The 25,272-nt window shown below is 44.4% G+C and overlaps 1 protein-coding gene across 1 annotated transcript; it reads right to left on the bottom strand.

Moving 5' to 3' along the window:
* Positions 1 to 1,794: 1,794 nt before the first annotated feature.
* Positions 1,795 to 2,373, bottom strand: LOC122219207 (elongin-C-like). Its single transcript, XM_042937430.1, has 2 exons — positions 2,197 to 2,373; positions 1,795 to 1,971 (listed from the first exon to the last, which is right to left on the bottom strand). The coding sequence occupies exons 1-2, from the start codon at positions 2,371 to 2,373 to the stop codon at positions 1,795 to 1,797; spliced, it is 354 nt and encodes a 117-aa protein (XP_042793364.1).
* Positions 2,374 to 25,272: the final 22,899 nt, after the last annotated feature.

The raw sequence follows: 25,272 nt of genomic DNA, 5'->3' as shown, positions 1-25,272 counted from the left end.
GCTGAGGATTCTCAAAAAGATACTCAGAGAAGAGGGTTCTATAGTGCCCTACATAGCTCTCCCTGACTGTTCGATAATTCTCACAGTCGGAATGTTTTCTCTTGTATCTACGCTAACTCCCGTCTGTGTTGTTTGATCCATTCTATTTCCTCCTGTCCTGCCCTCAGTGGAAACAGAGCACAGCCGGTGACAGTTCCCCGCACACAAAGAAGGATTCTGGCTTCGGAGGGTATTTGGTTAAAAGGCAACTCAGTCGAGCAGCCACCCCCAGCACAGATCTCGCAGACCCTCGCTCGGAGGGTTGGGCTCGGGTCTCACGCTGCAGAAAAAGCAGGGGCGCCATCAAGCACCCGTTTTATGTCACTGCCGTGTGTGTGACAAACCCCGTGTTTAACTTGGGCGAGCTTCAGAAGCTTCTCGTTGTACCGCATTCCAACTCAGAGCCTGCCACAGAAGGGCCGCATTTGAACCCTGTTCACGTTCTCCACAGCCTTGCAGATTTCCCGAACGTAACCAACAAAGTAGCCGCTGCGGAGGACGTGCAGAGTGTCACCATTGTCCAAACGTAGTATTCATCTGTTTATAAAAAGCGGAGGGTGTATGGATGGTGTTGACCCCCAAAACTATGGGGCCCAAACTCTGTGTATTCCCGTTTATGTTATTCCATCCTTCGTGGAACACAAAGCTTCGCCGGCTTGGTGAAGAAAGGGAGACGGGTTTAAGTACAGAACGGATTCAGAACTCTCACTCTAAAGTGACTGTAGCACAAGTCTGTGCCCAAACTTTCTTGCCCATACAACAAAAACATATTGCTGTATCTCTAACTCCACTACTTTGAAACAACAATAATTCCCCAGGTTTTTTACCTTACAAGTTTATCTTTGCCGTGTTATCTACTGCTTTTCCAGTGGGATTTAGGAACGGGGGTAAAATACCGAGTGTAACTCGTAATGATAAAAGCTACCTTTTTTTTTTTTTTTTTGTAATGTTTATTGATTTCTGAGAGGAGGAGAGAGAGACAGAGCACGAGTTGGGGAGGGGCAGAGAGAGAGGGAGACACAGAATCCGAAGGAGGCTCCAGGCTCCGAGCTGTCGGTACAGAGCCCGACGCGGGGCTCGAGCTCACAAACTGCAAGATCATGACCTGAGCTGGAGTTGGACATTTAACCGACTGAGCCACCTGGGCGCCCCAAAACTAACATTTATCGGATGGGTGTACCAAGTATTTGATGCATATTAACTTTTTTAACCTTCTCAACGCGCTGCTCCGAAGTAGGCACTGCTGTAAATCCTCATTATGTAGATAAGGAAACTGAGCCACAAAAGAATTAGGAACTTGCCCTAGAGGTAGGATTTGAATCCAGATGGAGTGCTTCCCAAGCCCAGACCCTCAGCCACAGCACGACATGACCGTTAAGCCTAAAGCCGTGAGTTGAACATGGCCGTTTTCCTGAAGGTTCAGGTTGCATGATGGTGAGTAATTAAGCACATTATTTTTTACAATGATAAAATAGATATGAAGTCTTTTTTTATTTTTATTTTTTTTTTAATTTTTTTTTTAACGTTTATTTATTTTTGAGACAGAGAGAGACAGAGCATGAACAGGGGAGGAGCAGAGAGAGAGGGAGACACAGAATGTGAAACAGGCTCCAGGCTCTGAGCTGTCAGCACAGAGCCCAACGCGGGGCTCGAACTCACGGACCGAGAGATCGTGACCTGAGCCGAAGTCGGATGCTTAAGCGACCGAGCCACCCAGGTGCCCCATGAAGTCTTTTCTTAAATAATTTATTTTATTTAACAATCTAGAAAGTTCTCAGCCATCAGCAGTTCCAGTGCAATTTCAGGTGCAATTGGGAATTCAGGAATCTCTGTGAAGCTGTTAGTGTAGCGAACCTTGTAGGTAAAATACATGCATACTTTTGATAGCACATGTGAAGGGATCTCTCTAAAATTGACTTCATTAGGGGGAGCCTAGGTGGCTCAGTTGGTTAAGCGTCTGACTTTGGCTCAGGTCATGGTCTCACGGTTCGCGGGTTGAAGCCCCGCAGCAGGCTCTGTGCCGACAGCTTGGAGCCTGGAGCCTGCTTTGGATTCTGTGTCTCCCTCTCTCTCTGCCCCCTCCACCACTCGCGCTCTGTCTCTCTCTCAAAAATAAACAAGCATTAAAAAAATAATGAAAAAAAAAATAAAATGGACTTCATTAGTTTCGTTCTCAGCAAAGTGACCAGGGCCACTCGACATGGTTTTTATTGTTCCGGATGTTAGTGCATGTTCTCTTTTGACAACAAATTCATGACCATCCGAAGATATTGATATGACATCCATGGCAGGATCTTCACAGCCGCCATAGGTTTTCTCTTCTCCATCCATCATGTTCTTATGAAATCCTACTTTACTTCTGCAGGAACTTAGTTTCCTGGAAAGGCAGGGACGCAGCCTATAGCCAGCTTCCGTCAAAAGAGATATGAAGTCTTATGCAGACACACAACCTCAAAGAAATTTTTAGTGTGTAGTGAATTGTCTCAGGCTGCACCCTGGGTGTGAGGGTATGTGCTTCCTCTCCTCCATGTCTGGGGCACACGTTCAGTGAAAAATTTAAGAGGTACTATGGTGTGCCTTATCTGTTCCTGGATTCGGTTGTCCTGCACTGAAGCCATAGGTCAGAGGTCAGAGGCTGATAGTAGAATTTCTAGCCATTTTTCTTGGAGGGTTGCTCTGTCACCTTCCCTCTTCGCAATGTCAAGGATAGGTCCTGCTGACGTCCTCACCTGCGGGGCAAGAAAGGAGCCTTTCCTTAGACACTGAGACCAACATCCCAGAGGTAGAGACTGTGTCTTTTCAGATCTCGAAATGTGTCCATGCCATACTTCCCTCCTTTCTGGGAATCAGGAGCACAGAGAAAGCAGGATCCTATCAGCTCCTCCTTCGTGGCACGTTTATAAGGACAAGATGACACGCAGCTGGAAGGATCTCTTCTGGATGGACTTTGAGTGCCACTGAGAGCTCTCCTCCATCCCCCACGGAAGGATCCGCCGAGCAGCAAGGTTACAAGTTCACTCTACTGATATCTTTGTTTTAGTCCCTTTCTCTCCATATTGGATGATTACAAACTAAACTCTAAGAAACACTGGGTTCATAAAACGCACCAGGATGACAAGTAGCATGCCAAACCAGAGTCTATCCGGGGAATTTTCTCCTGGTACTGTTGGCATGACCTTTTTCTTTCTTTGTTCTTTCGTTCTTTGTTTTTGTTTGGTCGTGTTTGAAATTACACTTTTTGAAATAACTGCAGATTCGCAGGCTGTTGTAAGAAACAACACAGAGAGATCCCATGTACCCCTCACCGGTTTCCCCCCACGGTACCATGCTACAAAACTAGGACAGCATCCCAACCAAGATATTGACAGTGACAGAGTCAAGTTACAGAACCTTTCCGACAGCACAAGATCCCACTCGTGGTGAAATTTTATGGCCAAATCCACTTCCCTCCCTGCTGACGCATGCCAACCGTGAATCCGTTCTCCATAATTTTCTCCTTTCAATCATGTTACCTATGGAGTTACGTATAGGATTGAATTCTGTCACGCAGCATGATTCTCTAGAGATTCAACCAGGTTGTTATGTGCATCAGTAGTTTCTTTCCTTTTATTGCTCAAGTATCCCACGGTACGAGTGCAGCACAGTTTGTTCAACTAGTCACCCACTGAAAAGCATCTTTTTTTTTCCAGCTTGGGGCTATTATGAATAAAGCTGCTATAAACATTTGTGCCAGGTTTTTGTGTGAACGTGTTTCATTTCTCTGGGATAAATGCCCAGGAGCACAATTGCTGAGTCATGTGGTGGTTGCAGGTTTGTTCTTTTTAAGAAGCTGCCAAAGCGTTTTCCAAAGTGGCTGTACCATTTCGCTCTCCCACCAGCAATGCGTGAGTAGTACAGTTTCGCTGCGTCCTTGCTATCCTGATCAGTGAGTTGTGATGCCTCATCGTGGTTTGAATTTGCATTTCCCCAATGGCGGAAGATGCTGAACATCTTTTCATACGCTTATTTGTCATCTGTATATCTCTTCTGTGAAATATCGCTTCCTGGTCTCTTTGCCCATTTTCTTTCTCTTTTTTAAAAAAACATTTTTTTTAATGTTTATTTATTTTTGAGACAGAGAGAGACATAGCATGAATGGGGGAGGGTCAGAGAGAGAGGGAGACACAGAATCTGAAACAGGCTCCAGGCTCTGAGCTGTCAGCACAGAGCCCGACGCGGGGCTCGAACTCACGAACTGTGAGATCATGACCTGAGCCGAAGTCCGACGCTTAACCGACTGAGCCCCCCCGGGCGCCCCTCTTCGCCCATTTTCTAACGAGTTTTTTTGTTTGTTTTTTTGTTTTTTTTACCATTGAATGTTGAGACTATATGTTTGAGAGAGTAGTCCCTTGTTGGATGTGTGGTTTTCAAATATTTTCTCACCATCTTTAGCTTGTCTTTTCATTCTCTTAACGTGGTCGCCGGTGGTGCAAAAGTTCTAAATTTTAATGAAATCCAATTTATCTGTGTTTCTTTTGTGAACTGTGTTTCTGGTGTTAAGTCTAAAAAGTCTTTGCTTAGTGCTTAATCTCAAAGATCTCCCTCTATTTTTCCCCCCAACATTTGATATTTTTACATTTAAGTCTCTGGTCCATTTTGAGTTTATTTTTGTAGCAGGTGTGAGACAGAGGCTTGGGTTCATTTCTTGTGTCTGGACGTCCACTCTACTGCCACTTGTTGGAAAGGCTACCCTGACTCCACTCTAAGTAATAGTAGTCGCAGCACTATCCAAAATCACTTGGGCATATTTGTGTGTCTTTTTCTGGGTTCCCTGTTCTAGTCATGGCTTACTGTGCCTACTCCTCTCTCAGTGCCTCACAGTTTTGGTTACTGATTGTATAATATTACTTATGACATAATAAGTCTTGAAATCCACATTGTTCTTCTTATTTCACTTTTTTATAAAAAAGCTATTCTACCTCTTTACCTTTTCGTATGCATTTTGGGATACTCTTTACTCTACATGTGCAAAAAATCTCTCTAGGATTTTGATAGAAATGTCATGAAACCTGTATCTAAATTTGGGCAGAATTGATATCTTTACTCTGTTGAGTCATCCAATCCATGAGCAATGTATGTTTATTTACTGAGATCCTGTTTGATTTCATTCATCAGCACGGTGTAGTTTCCAGTATATAGATCTTAGGCCTGGTTTGCTAGATTTACACCTAAGTATTTCATTTTTTAGTTGTTTGTTTAGAATTATAAGTGGTATAGTATTTTTAATTTCAATGTCCACGTGTTCATTGCTAGTATGTAGATATACAACTGAGTTTTGCATTTTTATTTTGTATGCTGTGACCTTCATTGAACTCCTTTATTGGCTCTAGGAGTTCTTGGTAAATTCTTAAGATTTTTTACGTAGACAATCACGTCATCTGCAAATAGGGACAGTTTTATTTCTTCCTTTCTGATCTGTATGTCTTTTACTTTCTTTCCCTGCTTTACTACACTGGCTTGAACTTGCAGCACTGTGTTGAATTAGAATAGTGGGTGCGGACAACCTTGCCTTGTTCCCAATCTTAAGTGGAAAGCATTCAGTGTTGGTACGTGGTCTAAGTGCGCCAATTAAAAAAGAAAGACTGGTGGAGAGAATTTCAAAACATGACTCAACAGTATGCTGTCTGTAAGAAACCCACTTCAAATATAATGATGTAGGCAGGTTGGAAAGGAGAAAAATGGAAAAAGATATATCACGCAAACATCAATCAAAGTAGGAGGGACTATATTAATATCAGATAAAATAGGCTTCAAAGCAAAAAAAAATTAACAAAGACAGGTAAGGAGATTATATAATGATTAAAGGGTCAATCCACTAAGGAGACATATCAATCCACTGCTGTTTTGTTTCCAAATGTTTGGAGATTTTCCTGTTATCTTTCTGTTATTGATTTATAATTTGAATCCATTATTTAAAAAAATTTTTTTAATGTTTATTTATTTTGGAGAGACAGAGACAGAGCATGAGTGGACCCTTGACCGACTGAGCCACCCAGGTGCCCCTGATTCCATTATTTAAAAAAAAAATCAACATTTATTTATTTCTGAGAGATAGAGACAGAGAGCAAGCAGGGGAGGGGCAGAGAGAGAAGGAGACACAGAATCCAAAGCAGGCTCCAGGCACTGAGCTGTCAGCACAGAGTCCTATGTGAGGCTCAAACCCATGAACCATGAGATCATGACCTGAGCAAAAGTCGGATGCCTAACTGACTGAGCCACCCAGGCATCCCAGTTTGATTCCATTATGGTGTGATTTTCAAGTCTTTAAAATTTCTTGAAAAAAGAATTTTTAGTGGCCTGGGATATGGTCTATCTTGATATCTGGTCTGTAGGCACTTGTAATAAAAGTACATTCTGCTGTTGCTGGATGGTGTTGTTACTACCCAGAAGGGTGAATTTCCAGCTCCCTACTCTTCTCTGACCCTCCCCCCTGCCACGATGTAGTGGGGGGCGGTTAGCCTGTTGCAGCCTGTGGAGGTAAAATTCTAGCCTCCCCACTTGGCCTTTTCTGGCAGGAGTAAGGCTACAGGCGTTTCTGTGGTGTTTGACTGGAATAAAACAGCTATTGTTTAAGATAATCTGACGAGGCTGACCCTTTCCTGGTCCTCTGGCTGGAGAGAGCAGGCTTTCTTTTTTCTGTGCCCATGGGTTTTCCCAGTTGCCTGCTTCTTTGGCCACATGTCTGGACACATGAGGCAAAATGAAAGCTCAGGGAACTCACCACCATGTCATTCTTTGGGTCCCAAGGTCTCTAGCCCATCTTCCCTCTTCTTTACACCCTTCATGGTTTTATACCAAATGTTTGAGATTTCTAGTTGGACTCAGCAAATGGAATGGAAAAAACTACCTCTGGAAGAAGTCATCTTCCTGGAAGAAGTCAATCTCTCGTGGCTTTAACAATATTAACATAAAAAACATAACCCTTTGATGCTCTAGTCTTTGTCTGCTTGATCACTCACTTCTTTCTTTCTTTCTTTCTTTCTTTCTTTCTTTCTTTCTTTCATTTATTTATTTTGAAAGAGAGAGAGAGAGAGCACCTGTGAGCAAGGGAGGGGCAGAGTGAGAGCAAGAGAGAGAATCTCAAGCAGGCTCCGTGCTATCAGCACAGAGCCCGACTCAGGGGTTGATCCCATGTGAACCTTGGGATCAAGACCTGAGCTGAAATCAAGAGTCAGATGCTTAACCAGCTGAGCCACCCTGACTTCTCTCTTTTTTAAAACATGTCCTCAAATCACAATGACTTCTCTTTGGGAGAGACTTGAAGCAAAGGAGATAGAGACGTGTGTGTTTGGATTACTGTGAGTGTGTTCAACTCTGTTTCTGTACCTCTTCTTTCCTTCAGAAAATGGGCTTGGACTTCCTGTGTTTGTCTACAGTGGTTTGTTCCTGGAGTATGCCCTGGGTCCAGAATGCCAAATGTCTTCTGGAATTGAGGTCTGGGCACAGATTAAGAATAAGGCCAAGGCTTATTCTTGGGTAAAGCAGACATGGCTGGCAGGAAGCAAGAACAGGAATGTGAGTCGTCTCAACCAGGGCAAGAAGCTGTCTTAGCTTGGGTGGCCATAACAGAGTACTACAGATTGGATGGCTTAAACATGGATTTTAATTTCCCCACAGTTTTGGAGGCTAGAAGTCCTACATCAACATGTTGGCAGGGTTTTTCTCTGAAGCCTCTCTTCTTGACCTGTAGATGGCCTTCTTCTTCTCCCCGTGTCTTCACAAGGTCTCTCCCCTGCATGTGTCTAGGTCTAAATCTCTTCTTATCAGGACACCAGTCAGATTAGACTAGGACCCACCCTAATGGCTGCATTTAAACTTAATTACCTCTTTAAAGATCCTATCTGCAAATACAGTCACATTGAGGGTTAAGGCTTCAACATATCAATTTTGGAAGACAACATTCAGCCCATAACAAACCCCAGAGAGAAAATGTGAAAGCAGAAGGCAGAAGGGGTAGAATAAGCCCTCAGCGAGACTTCAGGATGGAGCAGATCAGCAGAGGAGTATCTACTGATTTCACTCAGTGGTATTTTCAACAGATTCTGATGTAGTGCTCATTCCCAGAACATCCTGGCCTTGCTGGGTTCAACTTCTAGTTTATTTATTTATTAATTATTCTTATTAACATAAGGGGAAGTTAGGTCACTACTAGGGGAATTTTCCTAGGCACTGAACACATGTCAAATCCATTTTGTTCTTTTTTCTTTTCAATGTTTATTTATTCGAGAGAGAGAGACAGAGTGTGAGTAGAGGAGGGGCAGAGAGGAGACACAGAATCTGAAGCAGGCTCCAGGCTCCGGGCTGTCAGCACAGAGCCCAACGTGGGACTCGAACCCATGAACCGTGAGACCATGACCTGAGCTGAAGTCAGACGCTTAACTGACTGAGCCACCCAGGCGCCCCCATTTTTTTTTTTTATGGAGATATACATAAATGCATAAAATGTACCAATCTGGAGTGTGCTGCTCAATGTTTAAATATGTGGACGTTCTTGTAACCACCACTCAGATCAAGACATAGCACATGCTAAGAATATGTGTCCAGAAAGTTCCTTGTTCACTTTCGAGTCAGTCCCTGGTTTTCCACCTGGAGGTAACCACTCCAGATCCCTGTTCTTGAATATCATAGAAGTGAAGTCATACAATACATACCCTTTTGTGTCTGGCTTCTATTGTTCAACATAATGTCTGTGAGATTCATCTTTGTTGTCATGAGTGGTCTGTAGTCTTTATTTCTGAGTTGTAGCCCATTATACGAATGTAGCACAATTTATTTATCCATTCCCTTATTGATGGACGTATGGGTGGTTTCCAATTTGGAGTTATTATGAATAAAGCTGCTATAAACATTCTTGTATAATTCTTTTGACAGGTCTATGCACAGACTGCTCTTGGGTACATAAATCTAGGAGTAGGATTTCTGGGTCATATCAAAACCACTTATTAAATTAAATTTGATAAGCAGATATAAGCAAGTTTCAGTCACTTTTTCCTTATGGTGGGTTATTTTTTGCAGTGGTTCTCTGGACTGCAGTCAAGAATATCATGTATCTTTGTGATATTTAGCTATATCCTAACTTTAATTGAAGGTAGGATACATTATAAAAAATTGACCACTTAAAAATGTTTAGAACAACATTTTACATTAGACCTCAGATGTGGCAAAGTGAGGGAATATCTGAAATAAAATAGAAGCTATATCCTGAGACATTTTGTTGGTATATCACATTTCAAAATAGAGCACCTTTCTTCCAAAGATTTCATGGAAAGAAGAGATTATACACTAAATGCCTGGTAATGATGTAAATCAGAGACGAATTCTCATCCTTCATATACTCTTCTAGCCCAGTGTTAGCATTCTGGCTCTTTGAGAGAAATAGGATTGATAACGTGACATCAAAATGACCCTTCTTCACCATCAGGAGTTCTGTATTGCTGGGAGATTAGACTGGGATGGGGGCTGGGCCCAGAGAGGGAGGATCTAAGACATTGCTCCAGACCCTAAATAGTTGTGTTGGTTTCTGAGTCGCCTGAGAAATACCCACATCAGTGGATTGGGTTCCACTGAATTTTCATCAGACCATCCCGTTGAGTAGTACAGAGGCCCCCCATAGTGTGCCCAGGCTTGGTCCCCCGGTTCTTGGGCTGGCAGTGGGACTGAAGCTTCCAGAGCTTCCTGGCCTTTGGCTTCTGGCTTGGAGTCACCACACGTCTTTACCTTGTCCCCCAGTGTGTGGTTCAAACATGATCATATTCTCTGTGTACTGTGACACCAAAGGGGATGGGAAGCACTCTGTTGGACCATATTCCCTCAAGTTCAGTTGCACAACCTACCCCAAAACTCTTCTGGAAGAGCTTTCCACTGACTCCCCTTTTCAGAGACTCAATACATGGAATCTCCCCTACTATTACATCTTCTTCTCTACAGTTCTTGCATCACCTCATTTTTGTAAATAGGTGTGGTAGAGAGAATCTTCATGCTTACCTCCCTTAAGGCCAACCACCCACAGGAGAACTGTGAGACGTGGGTTAGACTTGGTGGGACAGCTACCCTGAAGGGCACGGAAGAACTGGGCATCTGGTGGCCGTTGGCTGAGAAATTGCAAAGACCTCTGTAGACAACAGCAGTACTGTTCTACAGGTTGATAATGTTACCTCAAACCATAGCACAAAGGGCAGTGACCAGAAAGGGCATGAGGGCTCCTAATGCTGGTCAGGAGTGAGTGACAGGCGAGAAGACTTGAGCTCACAAAACCAGCAGATTCCCACCTTCTCTTTTTTGGGGACAGACAGCTAGAACCACTGTGGGCATCTTTGGGGGAGACAAGCCCATAGACCCTCTCTGCCTCATTTGCAAACGGCACTGATGTGTTCTTTTATAAACACTCCATTTTGTTTGCTTCTGATGATTAAATCTGGGTCATTTGGGGAAAAAAGAGAGAGGGAGATAACTCCCAACAACAGTTTTGATGAGCACAAGATAACCATGGCAAATACCTGAAGCTGATATGATTCCCCCAGGAGCGAAGCAATTTTAGCCTTCAGCATTTTAACCTTATCTGCCTAACCTTAGCACAGACCAAGGTATGATTTCTCTTAGCTCTTATCAAATATCTAAATGAGCTGAGGGATCCCCTGTCACTGCCATTATGGATGTTAGCCCTCTGGGGGAACCGTAGCTGTTGCATAACCATCAGCGACCCTTGTCCTGTCCACTAATAAGCTCTGGGAAAATTCCTTCCAGGAGCCCCGATCCCTGGTGTCCTGGCCTTACCTCAGGTGCCCTAGAAATGGTGCCATTTCTGTTTTCTTCTCTTTACCCCTGCTCACACTTGATGTGTCGTTAAGGAACTTAGGAAAATCTGGAACTTTCAAGGCTCAGTGCAGTGTGAGTGGAAAGTGGTTTTGGAAACAGACTGGCTCTTACTAGTCATATAAGTTGTTACCTTCTCTGAACCTGTTGCCTCATCTACCAAATGAAAATTATAGGAAGATCCATTTCCTAGGTTTGTTATGAGGCTTGGAAGAAAGACAGTGCCTGAAGGACCCATCACAGAGCCTGGCACACAGGAAGCTGTCAGTAGGGTCACATTCCCATGTCACAGTTCCTCTGTGTCCTCGGCAGAACCTGGGGACTGAAGAGGAGAGAGGGAGAACAAATGGAGGGTAATAGGGCTCTCCTTAAGGCCCCCAAACTTGAAGTCCCCTCCGAACTGACCCCGGGCCCACATCTGGCAGCATCGGCGAGGGGAACAACTTTCAGGGGAACCTCCAGATTGGCCCACGAATAGCCTAAAGCCACTGGAGTTAGCATTCACTGGGCTGCTGGATGGAACACAGTGGCCGGCCACAGTCAGGAGCCTGTCACCAAAACTGAATGGCCCCACCCTGCATAGTGGGTAATAATCTAGTAATAATTTAGAGTAGTAATCTAGCAATAATCTAGGGGCCCAGCGCAGCCTTAAATACCCTCTCGTCTACGTGAGCCATTTACTTCCTGATAGGATCAACATTTTCACTTGAAAAGCCTTCTGGCCCCTTGAAAATGATCACTGGGGTAGCATAACACTTGGATACTACATTCCAATGCTTTAGGCTAAACATTAAAGTGACAACTTCTAAAGTAGTAAACAACCAACCAGTGACAAACCAGTAAGAAAGAAGACCGAGGACCCAAGGTTGTCTGATGATGGACATAATCCTATCTCCTCGTTACCTCCCAGTTGGACACAGGTCCCAGGACTGCGGCTGCCTGTTGCAGAGGGGGAGAGGCTGGGGTAAGATGGGTAGCAAGGGAGTCCGTTAGCAAGGATGTGCAGTGAAGAATTAGGAGATCTCGATGAACTCTTTAACTGTTTGCAGCTCTGAACATCTGGGGGACCCCACTGTGCCCCTGTTGTGATCTCAGCCTTGCCTTCTGTACTGCTGACGCTTACCTGCCCCCCCCCCCCCCCCCCCCCCCCCGCCCTCTGGCTTCACTTCTTAGCCTTCCTCTCCTGTCCCTGGGCTGGTGCAAGGCCGTGTCAAGGGCCTTGGTCTGGTGTAGGTGTGGTTACAGGGCTGGAACCAAGAAATAGCTCGAGCCTGTATTAAAGCCCTTGGAAATACTTCGGCTAATAGGAACAGAAATGCTCAGCGAGGGCTGTCAAAAACAATAAAAATACCAAACTCTATTTTCAAACTATGGTAGATAAGCCAAAAAGAAAACTGTTTTCAAATGTTTTGTATTAAAACTCACAAAACTGACATTTAAAAGCTGTCATGGAAATCTTGATAATGAGCTGAGGCCATTCTTGTGTGGAAGGGAAAAAATCCTCCCCTTTTAGGTGGAGAGTTGGGGAGTGTCACAACCCTTGGTCCGCACAGGAAACCTCAGCCCTGGGGATGGCTCGGAAAGGTCACTCTCTGGTCTTTAGGCCGAAGCAATCAATGCAAAGTGGGATGAAGCTCATCCGAGAGTCTTGCTGTAGAGAGGCCATGCCTGCCTCTGTCCCCCACAGCTCATCTCCATCAAGGAGGCTCTGCTGTGCAGGGTCCAGGATGGGGTTACAGAAATGGGAAGGGGCGGGGCTCCAAGTAAGGGAGTTCATGGTCCGTCAAGTGTCAGCTTAGATGCCGCATGCCCTGAAGCGGTCTTGTTTGACCCCTCAAACTCAATGCACCTCCTTGGGGTTCTATAACACTGCTTAGCACTATGAACATATGATACATACGCTTCCTTTTCAGAATGAAACACTATTTATTTATTTATTTATTTAATGTTTATTTTTGAGAGAGAGAGAGAGAGCACGCCGAGTGGAGGAGGGGCAGAGAGAGAGGGAGACAGAATCCGAGGCAGGCTCCAGGCTCCGGGCTGTCAGCAAAGAGCCCAAGGCAGGGCTCAAACCCACAAACCATGAGATCTTGGCCTGAGCTGAAGTTGGATGCTTAACCGACTGAGCCACACGGGCACCCCCAGAATAACATATTTTAAAATAAAAATTTCAAACGGACACACGTGGCATGCGTGTGTGTGCACAGGTGCATGGGTGCACGCACGCACACCCACCCGCGCGCACACACACGCGCACACACATTTAAACGCCATATGATTTAAAGTGCCTAGGAAGGGGTTAGTGGTCTCTTACTGGCTGCCTGTTGCAGGTTGGCTAAACAGCCTTGGAGAGAGAGAGACACTTGTCAGCACAGCAGGGCAACCTCCCAGCCTAGATCCACTTCCAGGGACTCTCTTGACAATGTCGCTGGCCTGGTCAGGAGCCTGAGCCTACACTGTAGGAACATACGTTTTTTTGAGAGCTTTGGCAGTTTTGCGTGGACGTAAAACCGGAAAATGCCACTGCCCATTGTACGAGGGCTCTCAGCTTAAGCAGAAGTGAGAAACAATGCTGCCTGGGGTCAGTAAAAGTTTTGAGTTGCAAAGGGATTATGACATCGACCACACAGCTCACCTCCTTGAAAGGTGTCACCGGGATGATAGTGCTGTGTTTGGAAGCGTACCGAATCGTCTATGCGAACGTCCCATGGATGGAGACCTTGGAGCACAGCACAGTCAGGGGTTACAGGATGACCTGCCATGTGATCAGACATCATTAGTGACTTCTGAGCCTTTACAAATATTTTTAGAAATACGCACTTTCAATACTCAAGTTTTCCATAAATGGTCTGCATGCTATTCATGATAAGGTGATGAACAAGGGGAAAACCAACATTTTGCAATCTACTAAAACATTATCTCCGGCCCTTTGTTGATTTCTTAAAATTTCAGGTTAAATCTTTATGAGCGATTGGACACTGCCATGGATCCCAAACCATCACCCTGTGCGTCAGAACCCGGGCATCCTGTGATTGCTGGTGCAGCGCGTGTCTCCTCGCTGACCCACGAGCTCCTCGAGGCCACTCAGTGAGCTGTGCCCTGCTGCCACCCAGAGCCCCGCATAGCGCCTGGCACGTGCTGCCGCTGGGACGTTCCTGGGGAGCGGAGGAGAAGCTCCAGCATTCCGTGAGAAAGCTTGTTCTCTCGTGGCATGGCACAAATTTGTGACCTTGTTGGCAGGTTTTTTATAGCTCTCCTGGCTTGATGCTCTTTTCCGTGAAGCTCGCCCTTACTGAATTCGCGTGAGGCAGCAATGCGCAAGGTTAGAAAACTCCATTTTCCGGCTTCCCTTCCTGCTAAAGTACCCTCGCAACTCAGCTCTAAGCAGTGAAACATAAGGAGAAGTCTGTTGGAGATCTCTGGATAAGCTTTGCTTTTTCAAACACAGGTATTGTTCGTGCCTCCTTGGCACTTCCTGCTCTTTCTGCCAAGAACGTGGTTCTGACAACAGCACGGCAGCGAAAATTGTTGGAGATCTCAGCCCTGAGCCTCCCCACCAGCACTAGCAATGGTGCCAATAAGGAACATTAAAACTCCTGATTAAAGGAGACAGATTTTATGAATGTCCAGAGCTCATTTGCATAAGTCCCTGGGTAGATGAGGTGTCTGGGAGTCTCAGGGAGAGTGAGGTCACAAGCAATCTGACTGACCGGGCAGTTCCAGCCCTCTGAGTGAATGAGCACTTTGTCTTTGGGCTGATAGGGACATCGCTGACGAATGTAATTGGCTTGAAATTGTCATCCGGGCTTGAGCACACCTAGGGAACTGGCTTTGCCAGTTTCCTACTACAGTCTAGTTTCAAACATATTACTATCACTCTGAATGTAACAATATGCTCTTGGTTTTTCTTCCAAAATGTCCTGTCTGGGCTCCATTAGTCTCTCTGGAATCGAGCCCCAGTTGGGCAGTGGAAAACCCAAGGCTTGGAGCCACACCCACCTGCTTAACCCAACTCCACCTCTACACGGCTTGACTAAGCTACTTAAACACTCAGTTTTAGGTTCCCCATCTGTCAAAAGGCATCAGTCTCCGGACTTCACCAGATTGTCAGCAAAGGGGGTTTATTTATTCCCTGCCTCACCCAATGCCCTTCTCTCCTCTTGCTGCCGATGCTGAATTGACTTGGAGCTTTGCCTGCTCTTTTCAACCTGAACCAAATCAGGAATTACCCACTTTGAAAGTCTTCCGTATGTAGTCTCTGGCAGTGCCAGAACCTGAGATTGACTTGTCACACATCAAATGACAGAGCTTGGCACCTTTGTCTGTGCTCCCCAAGTTCCCTGGACTATCGTATATCTAGGTCACATCTGATGATTATTATTGGTCAGCGCCCCTCCCATTTTCAGAGTCTCCTAAGCTTAGGGCCCTGTTGTAGTCATTGTTTTCTCCCTAGCCCTTAGAACAGTTCTTGGCCCGTAACACATGCTCACAGAGTTGAAGAATGAATGAGTGAATGAATGAACTCCTTGGGCATTATATACATCTTTGTAGTCCAGAAGGGTCCTAGTAAAGTGCTTTGTGCATATTCATACTTAGATGCCATTTGTAGTCTGAGAACATTCCAGTGCTTACTTCCCAGCTTTGGGGGGATTCTCCCTAATTGCTGTCAACTTCTTACCGCTTTCATTTCTCAGTGTTTTGTAACTAGGACAGCATGGAAGCCCCCAGAGTTATACAACCCTGTTTACTGTATTTTATAGTATCTCTGTTCTTCTCCAAATCTTCTCCCCACTAGCCTACTCAAGGGAGGGAAACTGGGACCCTTATCAAAATAGGGCTGGCTAGTCTCTGAAAAACAACAAAACAAGACAAAACAAAAAAACAAAACAAAACAAAACACTGACCCTCGCTCACCACTTAGAGCCTAGCAAGCTGTACCCGTAAGAGGTTACACTGGAATCCTGTGGCTACCCATTTAATGATGGTGACAGCCACGACTGACATCCACGAGCACTACATTTCACTCATTAACTCTTCTCAACAACCTTAGGAGGTAGGTAAGAGAATTATCCCTATTTTACAGATGAGGAAACTGAGATACAAAAAGGTCACGAAACTTGCCTAAAGCTACTGGTAACCAGTGAGGCTGGGATTTGAGTCAAGGCTCTCTGATCCAGAACTGGAACTCTTAACCACTGAGCTATACTAAAATTCATTGTTATTTTGGCAAAAGAATTTGGTGGCGTTGGTCCAATCCAATGAAATCTCAGTTTTTGACTTATTGACAGGAACTCCCGAAAGGGTAATTTCACGTACATATCACTCCTTTTTCTCCCAGTTGGATCTCAAAGATAATGTCAAAGTAAATTTCCACATGGGCTTGCCTAGTCTTATTATGGCCTAGTCAGTATTTTTAAATTTCATTTAGAAGAACCTGTAATCTGGTTCCCAGCCTCCCTTCTTTGCCTGTTTCACAGAATGCATCTCGCTTGCCCGGAGAGCAAGCCTGGCCAGTCACGAGCCTACAGTACTGCGTGCACAGTTGGGCCAGGAATGAAAATAACTCCACCGTAGTAACAATCCGTCATTCTGTCCATCTGCTGCCCTAGAGGGATCTTAAAATAGTTTCAATTCACCTTTAAAATCCGCTGCTCTGTGAAGGGCTTGTAACACTTGGCGGCCGGAGGAACCTGCCTGTGAAACAGAGCTGGTATTCGGACTACTGGTGTCCAGCTGTAAGCCTTTTTGGAGGGAAACAAACCATCCATTCATTGGGCCGTTGTGAAATTTTCCTTCCCCACCAGCCCTCCCAGCAGAGGAGAATACCTGGAGGAACAGCATTCTGGATTTCTGTTCTTCCTAACGTGGCACTTGATTGTTTATTTTTCAGTTTGTCTACTCTTTTTTTTTTTTTTTTTATCCTGCTAAACTTTTTCTCTTCCAACTCCCCAACCCTACAACTTTCTCTTTCTTTCGGCTTTATTTTCTTCAGCCTTAAAGCTGGGGGATTGGGCATGAGTTGCTGTTTATAATCTAGATATTTTAGATCAGTTAGTGGGATGACCACTTATAATGTATCACCCAAACTAGGGCACTTCCGAGGATGAAAAGAAGAGAGCTGCTAACAATTAGGGTAGGAGTAAGAGGAGTAAACCGGGACCTTCTTGGGCGAGCCCAGACACACGGTCACCCACTTCAGCTCCGGCTCTGTCGCACAGCACCTAAACAGTGTTTAAAGGCTTACCACACAGCAGCAGAGATAAGAACATTGTACCTTCTTGCTCTTGGCTCTACTTGCTAACTGTGGTCTAGGTCCTCAACAGAACATGGTTGATGAGGATTAAAACAGTACAGATTAGGGGTGCCTGGGTCGCTCGGTTGGTTAAGCATCTCTCTTTTGATTTTGGCTCAAGTCATAACCTCATGATTGTGAGATCGAGCCCCACATCCGGTTCTGCAGAGTGTGGAGCCTGCTGAAGATTCTCTCTCTCTCTCTCTCTCTCTCTCAGAAAAAAGAAAAAAGCAGGACAGATTGTTCTCTTTTTTGTTTACTGTATCTTTCATCTATAATGATTGTCTAATTCTGTATTTTTCCAAAGGGCCACAGGCTCAAGAGCCTAGAGGGTCTCTATTTTAAATTTGAAAGTTACGCTGTAAAATTTCAATCTTGCACAGATTGTTTTTCCATTTTAAATCCTAATTAGGGTGTGAAACCAAGTTTAAAATAAGCTTACAGTTATGCTGCTTGATTATTCTTTGGGACTGATATTATCAACTAAGAATATCTTATATGTGTAAGGGGTTTTATATCATTGCACATGTTCTCATTTGATATCCACACCAAAGCCCTGGGGTAGGCTGCAAGAGTTCAATTCTTCTTTTGAACACAGAACCACATTGCGTTGGGATCAAATTATGGCAAGTAGGAAAAAAAGGGGCATAGGGAATCAACAGAGTTAAACAGAGTCTAAATGTACAATCTTGCCATATTTAACTGAAGTGTAAACATACAGAACATCATGCTGAACTACCATTTACTCTTGGTTTTGTTTGTTTGTTTGTTGTTTGTGAATAATCCTTCTACAGTGAGTAGCAAACAGTTCTGATTGCAACCCATAGCCACCCTCCCCCGCATATCCTTCCCAGCAGATCCCACCTTTACTTAATAAGGAAAAGGCTGGATGGGGTACCTGGGTGGCTCAGTCGGTTGAGGTCTGATTCTTGATCTTGGCTCAGGTCATGATCTCACAGTTCATGAGTTTGAGCTTTACGTTGGGCTCTGTGCTGATGGCGCGAAGCCTGCTTGGGATTCTGTCTCTCCCTCTCTCTGCCCCTTCCCACCCCCTCCCCTGCCCCACTCTCTCTCTCAAAAATAAATAAACTTAAAAAAAATAATGAAAAGCCTGGCTTTCTCAGCTGCCATTGCAGCCATGGGCATACAATTAAATCTTGGCGAATTAAACCAGAAAAGAAGTCTTCCTTGGAGCTTCTTGAAAAATTCTTTCCCTTTGATAAAAGAGCCATGCGAAGGAAAATCAGCACCTCTCTCTTTTGGTTACCGAGTGGCTACAGGGGCACCTGGGTGGCTCAGTTGGTTGAGCGTCTGACTTCGGCTCAGGTCATGATCTCACAGTTCATGAGTTCAAGCCGTGCATTGGGCTCTGTGCTGACAGCTCAGAGCCTGGAGCCTGCTTCAGATTCTGTGTCTCCCTCTCTTTCTGCCCCATCCCCACTCATGCTCTGTCTCTCTCTGTCTTAAAAATAAATAAAAAACATTAACAAACTGCGTGGCTGCAGTCTTCATGCAGCCATGGATGGACAAACCTGAGGACAAATGTCAACACACTGAAGACAGCAGACAGAAAGAAAGATGGAGATCTCCCTGGTTGTTTTCCATCTCATGAAGCCGCTGAAACAGTGTTGGAACTACCCACCTCTGGGCTTCTTGTTATGTGAAGAAGTGGGTCTTGATGCTTTAGTCTAAGCCACATTTAGCACGCTGTTCCTTGCAGTTAAGGGCATCCTTAAAGACTCACCATTTAAATGACATTACTGCAGTTCAACATCAGGCTTATCTCTCTCTGTACCAAACACTTTGTCATATTCCTTTTACTCTCTTGAAACTAAATATCTGGGGAATAAAACTTGCTTCTACCCATAATTTTAAAAAAGATCAGTAGGATACTCTGACAATAAAATAAAATAAAATATATTATATTATATAATATACCCTGACTATAATATAATATCTAATAATGTACTATAAAGGAGAAATATTAAAAATAATTTTAAAGAAGAATGTGCATTTAAGTGGTAAATGTTTGGGCAGAGCTACATTAGAAGATGTGAGGAGGAGGTCAGAGCTTACAAGTCTGAGTCGAATCGCCATGAATATTCTAGCTCTCACAGCAGCCTGCTGCAGGCACACCGGTGACGCAAATCCCATCCGCGGCATAGACATCGGCATTGTGATTTTTCAAAAGGCGCACAGCTCTTGGTAAGGTTCCACACCAAACAGTGGGCAATCTCACATGGATGTAAGTGATAGCTGCGTTCTCGAAAAATTCAGCATACATTAACACCACACAAAATTACTTTGTGATGGTGTGGCACAGAGAGTCAGGATCTAGGATCACAGGCTAATAGGCATATTTTCACTTACGTGAATATCCGATGGCACCTTCGGAGGTGAGGTGGGACAGCTCCATCTGGACAATTCTGTGCTGTGTGAAATTTGCCTGCGCGTTGCAAAAAAGTGGTGGTGATCCCTAATTATCGTGAGAACCAAAAAGCGCCCCCATGAGTTTTCAAAGTATCCTCTGGGGAGGTCCCGCAAGCTTCGCCCTCACCACCGAGGACGGTGCGTTGAGGCCGAACTAGTCTGGGGCAGGTGCCTGGGTCTCTCGCTCTGCAAGTCATAGCGATGTTGCTGTTTCTTTGGGGTGCACGTGGACAGGTGGAGAGGAAGCACGGGAGCCAATGGGGGATTGCTTAGGGTGAGAATGCTTAGTCTTGAGAGACAGCTCTTCACCCTTTTTTCAGTACAGTGAGCTTTTTCACAGACCGTTTATCGAGCCCCTACTCTGCACAGCGAGCTACTGGTAGACACAAGGCCGACCAAGATTTCCTTCCTGCCCTCAGGCAGGTAGAAATCTAACGGAGACATGGAGAAAAGCTTCGGCCCAACTAAGATGGGGCCGATGTTCTTAGCCTGGGGTTCCAGGCATATTTTTCAATGGATTCTCTAGTTTCTTGAAATTGCAGGCAAGATTGTATGTATATCTGTGTGTGTGTGTGTGTGTGTGTGTGCACATTTTTTTTTTCTGGGTAGAGGATACACCATAGATTTAATCTCATTCTCAAAGGACTCCGGCACCCTGTGAATGTTACAGAACTGGTAAGTGGGAGCGGCCTTATTTGATGGGTTTTCACTAGTTGCCTCTGTTCTAAACGTCTCTCTTACTCAGTACTTGTCTCGCTGGAATTCTACCAGTAGGGATTCATCTCTAATGAATGAATAGTGAGCATGGGTCCCTGTGGACATCATCCTTCCAACAACATTCAGGGAATGTTTACTGAGTTTCTGCTGTGTGTGTGCAGGGCACTGAACTGAAGGCTAATGTCCCAGCAACAGATGGGAGGGAGCTCCCAGTCCCGTGGCGGATGGGGAGTGGAAGACGGATGCTAGGGCAGCAGAAGTGCAAGATCTTTTGGGAACATGGGGAGGGGGGTAACTTGATCCACTCCAGGGCAGTGGAAAAGGACTCAGGAGGAGATACTAAGCTATCCTGGGCTGCTAACCTCTGCACTGGTGTGAATGTGCACATCAGTTAGCAGGCTGGTGTGAACAGAGGGTCTTTGTCACAAGGACACTGCCGTGGGCCTGCAGACATGGGGAAGTGGCCTGGTGGAAAGGCTGAGCCAAGGTGGACAGCCTCCACCAGCATCAGGCCTCAGTTGTCTCATGGCTTTGCTTGAGTTAGCCACTAGGTGAGCAGGTCAGGCCTTGAAAGGATGCCTCTGAAAACGTGACCTGTAATCTGACGCATATTTAAAATTCCAGCCTACACGGGCTATCGCTATTTGTTGCAAGAGTGTGTTTGGAAAGCAGACCATGGACTATCTGGGGTTGGAGAATGAGGGGGAGGGTGGTTTATAACTGAGAAACTATGTGCTGACCGTAACCATGTTGAAAGCAGTGTGGTTTCTATGGGGTTCATCCTGGAAGCTAGTCCGTGTCGTTTTCCCTCTGGGACAAGGCCTTTGCCAAAAAAGAAAATATACCTTGGTCATGAAAATGCAAAAACACTCTCCCTCGGCAGCTCCAAGCAGTTCTCCACACGAGGGTTAACTTGTCCTAAGTTTCCATCTTGTCTTTGGAAACCCCGAAGTAGCAAAACACAGATCTTTTATGCCTTCCCTTCCTTTACTAAAGGAACAGGAGTAATTGCCAATTCAGTAGGCTCCTTGCTCTTTTGTGCATTTTAAAGGCATTTGCTGCTTGGGATTTGGAAGAAAATCATGAGAAATGAGAATCTCTAGCTGCCTTGGCTGGAAGCAGGCTCATTGTTTGCAGAGAGAGCTGGTTTCCATGGTTTTGGACGATGAGAGACAGCTGCATTTTTTTTTTTTGGAGAGTAGTTTCTACTTGCGATCGGATCTAATAAATAGCCAAGGTCGACGGTCTTCCAACAGCAGAAGGTCTTAAAGTTCTTTGAAAACACCCTTCTTATGTTATCATTCACAACCAACAGCACATGCCTTTTAGTTACTAAAACTCATGTATTTCTCTCAGGATAGGCCCTGTTTGGCCCAAATTTCTGCTTTAATCAGGGCTCAGGGTCTTCGTCTTAAAAGTAAGCACTTTCTTCTCCTCTAAACTACAGGAGACACAGGGAAGGGTCTGGGAGCGGGGAGTAGGGCTGGAAGCTGCAGTCTTCGAGGCCGGAGCCATAGCCAGGGGAGTGGCTGGGAGCTGAGACCGGCTTGGCTATAAGGAGGCCATATGACTTCCTCTCTTCTCAACAGCCTGGAGCAGGGCCTACAGACCGCCCCCCACCCGCCCCTGCCGACCTCCAGGAACCACACGGCAGGCTGCAAAGGAACCAACAGGTAGAAACTGCCTATTTTCGCCTTCTGTCCCTAAAACAAGACACCGAACACATTTTTTGCTGCTTTTTAAAAATGTCACATAATAAAGAACAATGTGCTAAAATGAAAAAAAACAAAAAAAAAATCCGTTTGTCTTATTAGAACACCGGCTTGGGATGCAGGAGGATCACGTCATGAATCGAACAATTTCCAGGGCTGGTAGCGGTGATAAAGCAATACGGTGTCCCCAGGATCTCAAGCAGCAGGCTTGGTCCGGTGGATGGAGCCTCAGCCTTTAGAAAAACCTCCGCTCCTTTTCAACGCGAGTGAACTATACGACTACTGTTAAAACCGCTAATGTTTGCCATAAACTTTTTTGTGGGACGTTATGGTCTTTCGCGTGACTATGGCAGTTGCGCTGTGTCATTTTTCACTTGGTTTTCTCGCTTTCTGGTTGGTTTTCTGCTCATTCGACCCTTCTCTTGCTATTTGATTTTTCTCTTGCCTTCCCAACTGGCTTGTCAGTTCTTTGGGAGCAGAGAGCGCTGGCTCTTTGGATTTTCTGATGTATTTTGTTTCCCCACCTAGAATGAATTTCTGGGTCTCACACAGGAAACCACCTGGGCCTGTGTTGGATGGTCTTTCACATGATATTTTGGTCACGTAAGACTAGAGATCACCCTTTCCTGTGTCACCGCCTCTTCTCTAGGCATCACGGTTGCTGAGGGTTAGCGAGTTTTTGAGGGTCACCTGCACACCAATTTACTGCCCGAAGGTACAAAATGCAGACTGCTAAACTAGATAGATTAGCTAACATTAGACTAACGGTGACTAAGAGGGGAGTTTGGGAAGTTGAAGAAAAGGATTCTACTTCAATCTGTGATGTAAGCATTGCAACGTCTTATTTTTTGGTAGCCGCTGCCTGTCCCCTTGGCAAGAACTAGATTTCTCCCCTATGCGGCTTGAGTTTTCTCTTCTCGACTGGATACACATTTGGCTCGGGAACACTTCTTTCTCTTCCTTGGGGACCAATCTGAGAAGAATAATAATACTAAGCATTTCCTTTCAAATAACGGCACTAAACTTTTCAGGGAGAGGCGGATACAGTCAGAGACGTTTGACTCGAGCTCGGGAGAGTGTCCCTTGGTGAAAGGAGAAACCCAAGAATGCTTCTGTCCTCCAGGCTGAGTGTCACAGAGACCCCAGGCTCAAGCCTCACCCCCACAACTTTTGTAGCTCGGTTGACAAATGGGGACCAACGTCAGGAACATTGCCCCTAGCTCCATTCGTCCTTAGAAAATGATATAAAGTCACTTTCTCAAGTGTACCTTCTGGTGACCAATACTATTTTTAAAACACCACTGTGAATTTTGTGATAACACTTTAAATGAATGTATTTCAATGTTGCTTCCACAAGGAAACGTCCACATCTTAGGAATCTAAATAACTGTCGTGGTGTGATAAAAATTGTTCCCCTCTTTGGGCTACTGGTGTGGGTAAGAGAAGCAGGGGGTGGACAGGGAGGGAGGGGGGGAGGAGAGAAGAGAATAGGAGAGGAGAGATGGAGTGAGTTGGACATGTGGGATGTGAGACTGTTACGAAGCAGCTTCCACAATGTGCTTTGAGACCAGAGTTGATTTTAAGTCAACTCCCTTATTCTAATATCATTGTCTTTTGGGCTTAGGGACGTTAAGTCAGAAGGAATTATGAGGTATGGGATTTAGAATCAAAAGTCCTGCCTTTAATCCGACTCCTGGTTCATTCTGAGCAATGTGAGTTCAGGTGATTTATTTCACCTCTTGAGCCTGGATGTGCACCTACATAAAAGGAAGAGAATGTCTTTCCCTTAGACTTGTTGTAAGGACTTGACTAGATTGCACACAGTGCAAGCATTGGAAAATGCTAGTTATCACATGTAGACTGGGCGCTCTTAAGAGTCAGTTACTTTTGAAGCACTTACCAGCATCGCTGCTGGTAGGAATACAAACTGGTGCAGCCACTTTGGAAAGCAGTACAGAGATTCCTCAAAAAATTAAAATAGAACTACCCTACAATCAAGCAATTACACTACTTGGTATTTATCCAGAGGATACCAAAATGCTGATTCGAAGGGGAACATGCACCCCGATATTTATAGTAGCACTATCGAAAATAGCCAAAGTATGGAAAGAGCCCAAATGTCCATTGTCTGATGAATGGATAAAGAAGATATGGGGTGTCGATGGAATGGAATATTACTCCGCAATCAAAAAGAACGGAATCTTGCCATTTGCAACAACGTGGATGGAACTAGAGGGTATTATGCTAAGTGAAATAAGTCAAGCAGAGAAAGACAAATATCATAAGATTTCACTCCTATGTGAGATTTAAGAAACAAAATAGATGAACATAGGGGACGGGAAGCAAAAATAAGGCAAAAACAGAGAGGGAGACAAACCATAAGAGACTCTTGAATGCAGAGAACAAACTGAGGGTTGCTGGAGGGGAGGGGGGTAAGGGGATGGGCTAAATGGGTGATGGGGTGTTATATGTAAGTGATGAATCACTAAATTCTATTCCTGAAATCATTATTACACTATGTGTTAACTAACTTGGATTTAAATTAAAATCAACATTAATTAGAATCACATTAGAATCACAAACAATATGTAAAAAAACAAAAACATGAAGCCACAAAAATAGATACATATAATGAAGCTTGATTTCACATAATTTACATAACTTAATATTATGGAAATATTGGATAGGTAAAAGTGCATAAGATACTATCTAGGCAAATTAACCTTTGCACATTTTCCTTAACCAAACCAAATTAGATAATTATTAATAAAAAAAGTAAAATTATAAAAAAAATTTAAAAAAGAACTTACCGTCATCTAACACAAATAACTGACATAGAATAGACACTTCCAATGCATGATTAACTGTACGAAGTGTAATATCTTGAAATAACTTGAATAAACAAAGATGAAATAATATTTTGAAAATTTTAACCTTGAATTGCATTGTTGTGGCCTGTGAAAAATTAATTTATTCATTTCATACACCTTTACTAAATGTTTCCTAAGGTCGGGCACCGTGTACCCACCAGGAAGAGAAGGAAGAAATGCATCCTACAGGAGCTCAAAGGAAAGCTGGGGAAGCCCGATGTGAGCACAGATTATGATATTGATATTAATAGAGCTGAGTAGGTAGCTATTGAAACGAATAGGCAATTAACTGGAATGCTTTTTTCTTCAATCATGTGGGACCAATGGGAGTTTTTTTTTTTTTTTAAGTTTATTTACTTTG

This window comes from Panthera leo, chromosome B2 (assembly GCF_018350215.1).
Source record: "Panthera leo isolate Ple1 chromosome B2, P.leo_Ple1_pat1.1, whole genome shotgun sequence".
NCBI classification, from domain to species: domain Eukaryota; kingdom Metazoa; phylum Chordata; class Mammalia; order Carnivora; family Felidae; genus Panthera; species Panthera leo.
Note: the sequence above shows the minus strand (reverse complement) of the source record. Positions and strands in the feature narration are given on the sequence as shown.

What these genes read in the sequence shown, in the direction of transcription:
- LOC122219207 (XM_042937430.1), bottom strand. Translation starts at nt 2,373, where the DNA reads ATGATGGATGGAGAAGAGAAAACCTATGGCGGCTGTGAAGATCCTGCC. An exon ending in CTGAGAACGAAACTAATGAA is followed by an intron (nt 1,972 to 2,196) that starts GTCCATTTTATT and finishes TGAGCCACCTAG; the next exon opens with GCTCCCCCTAATGAAGTCAA.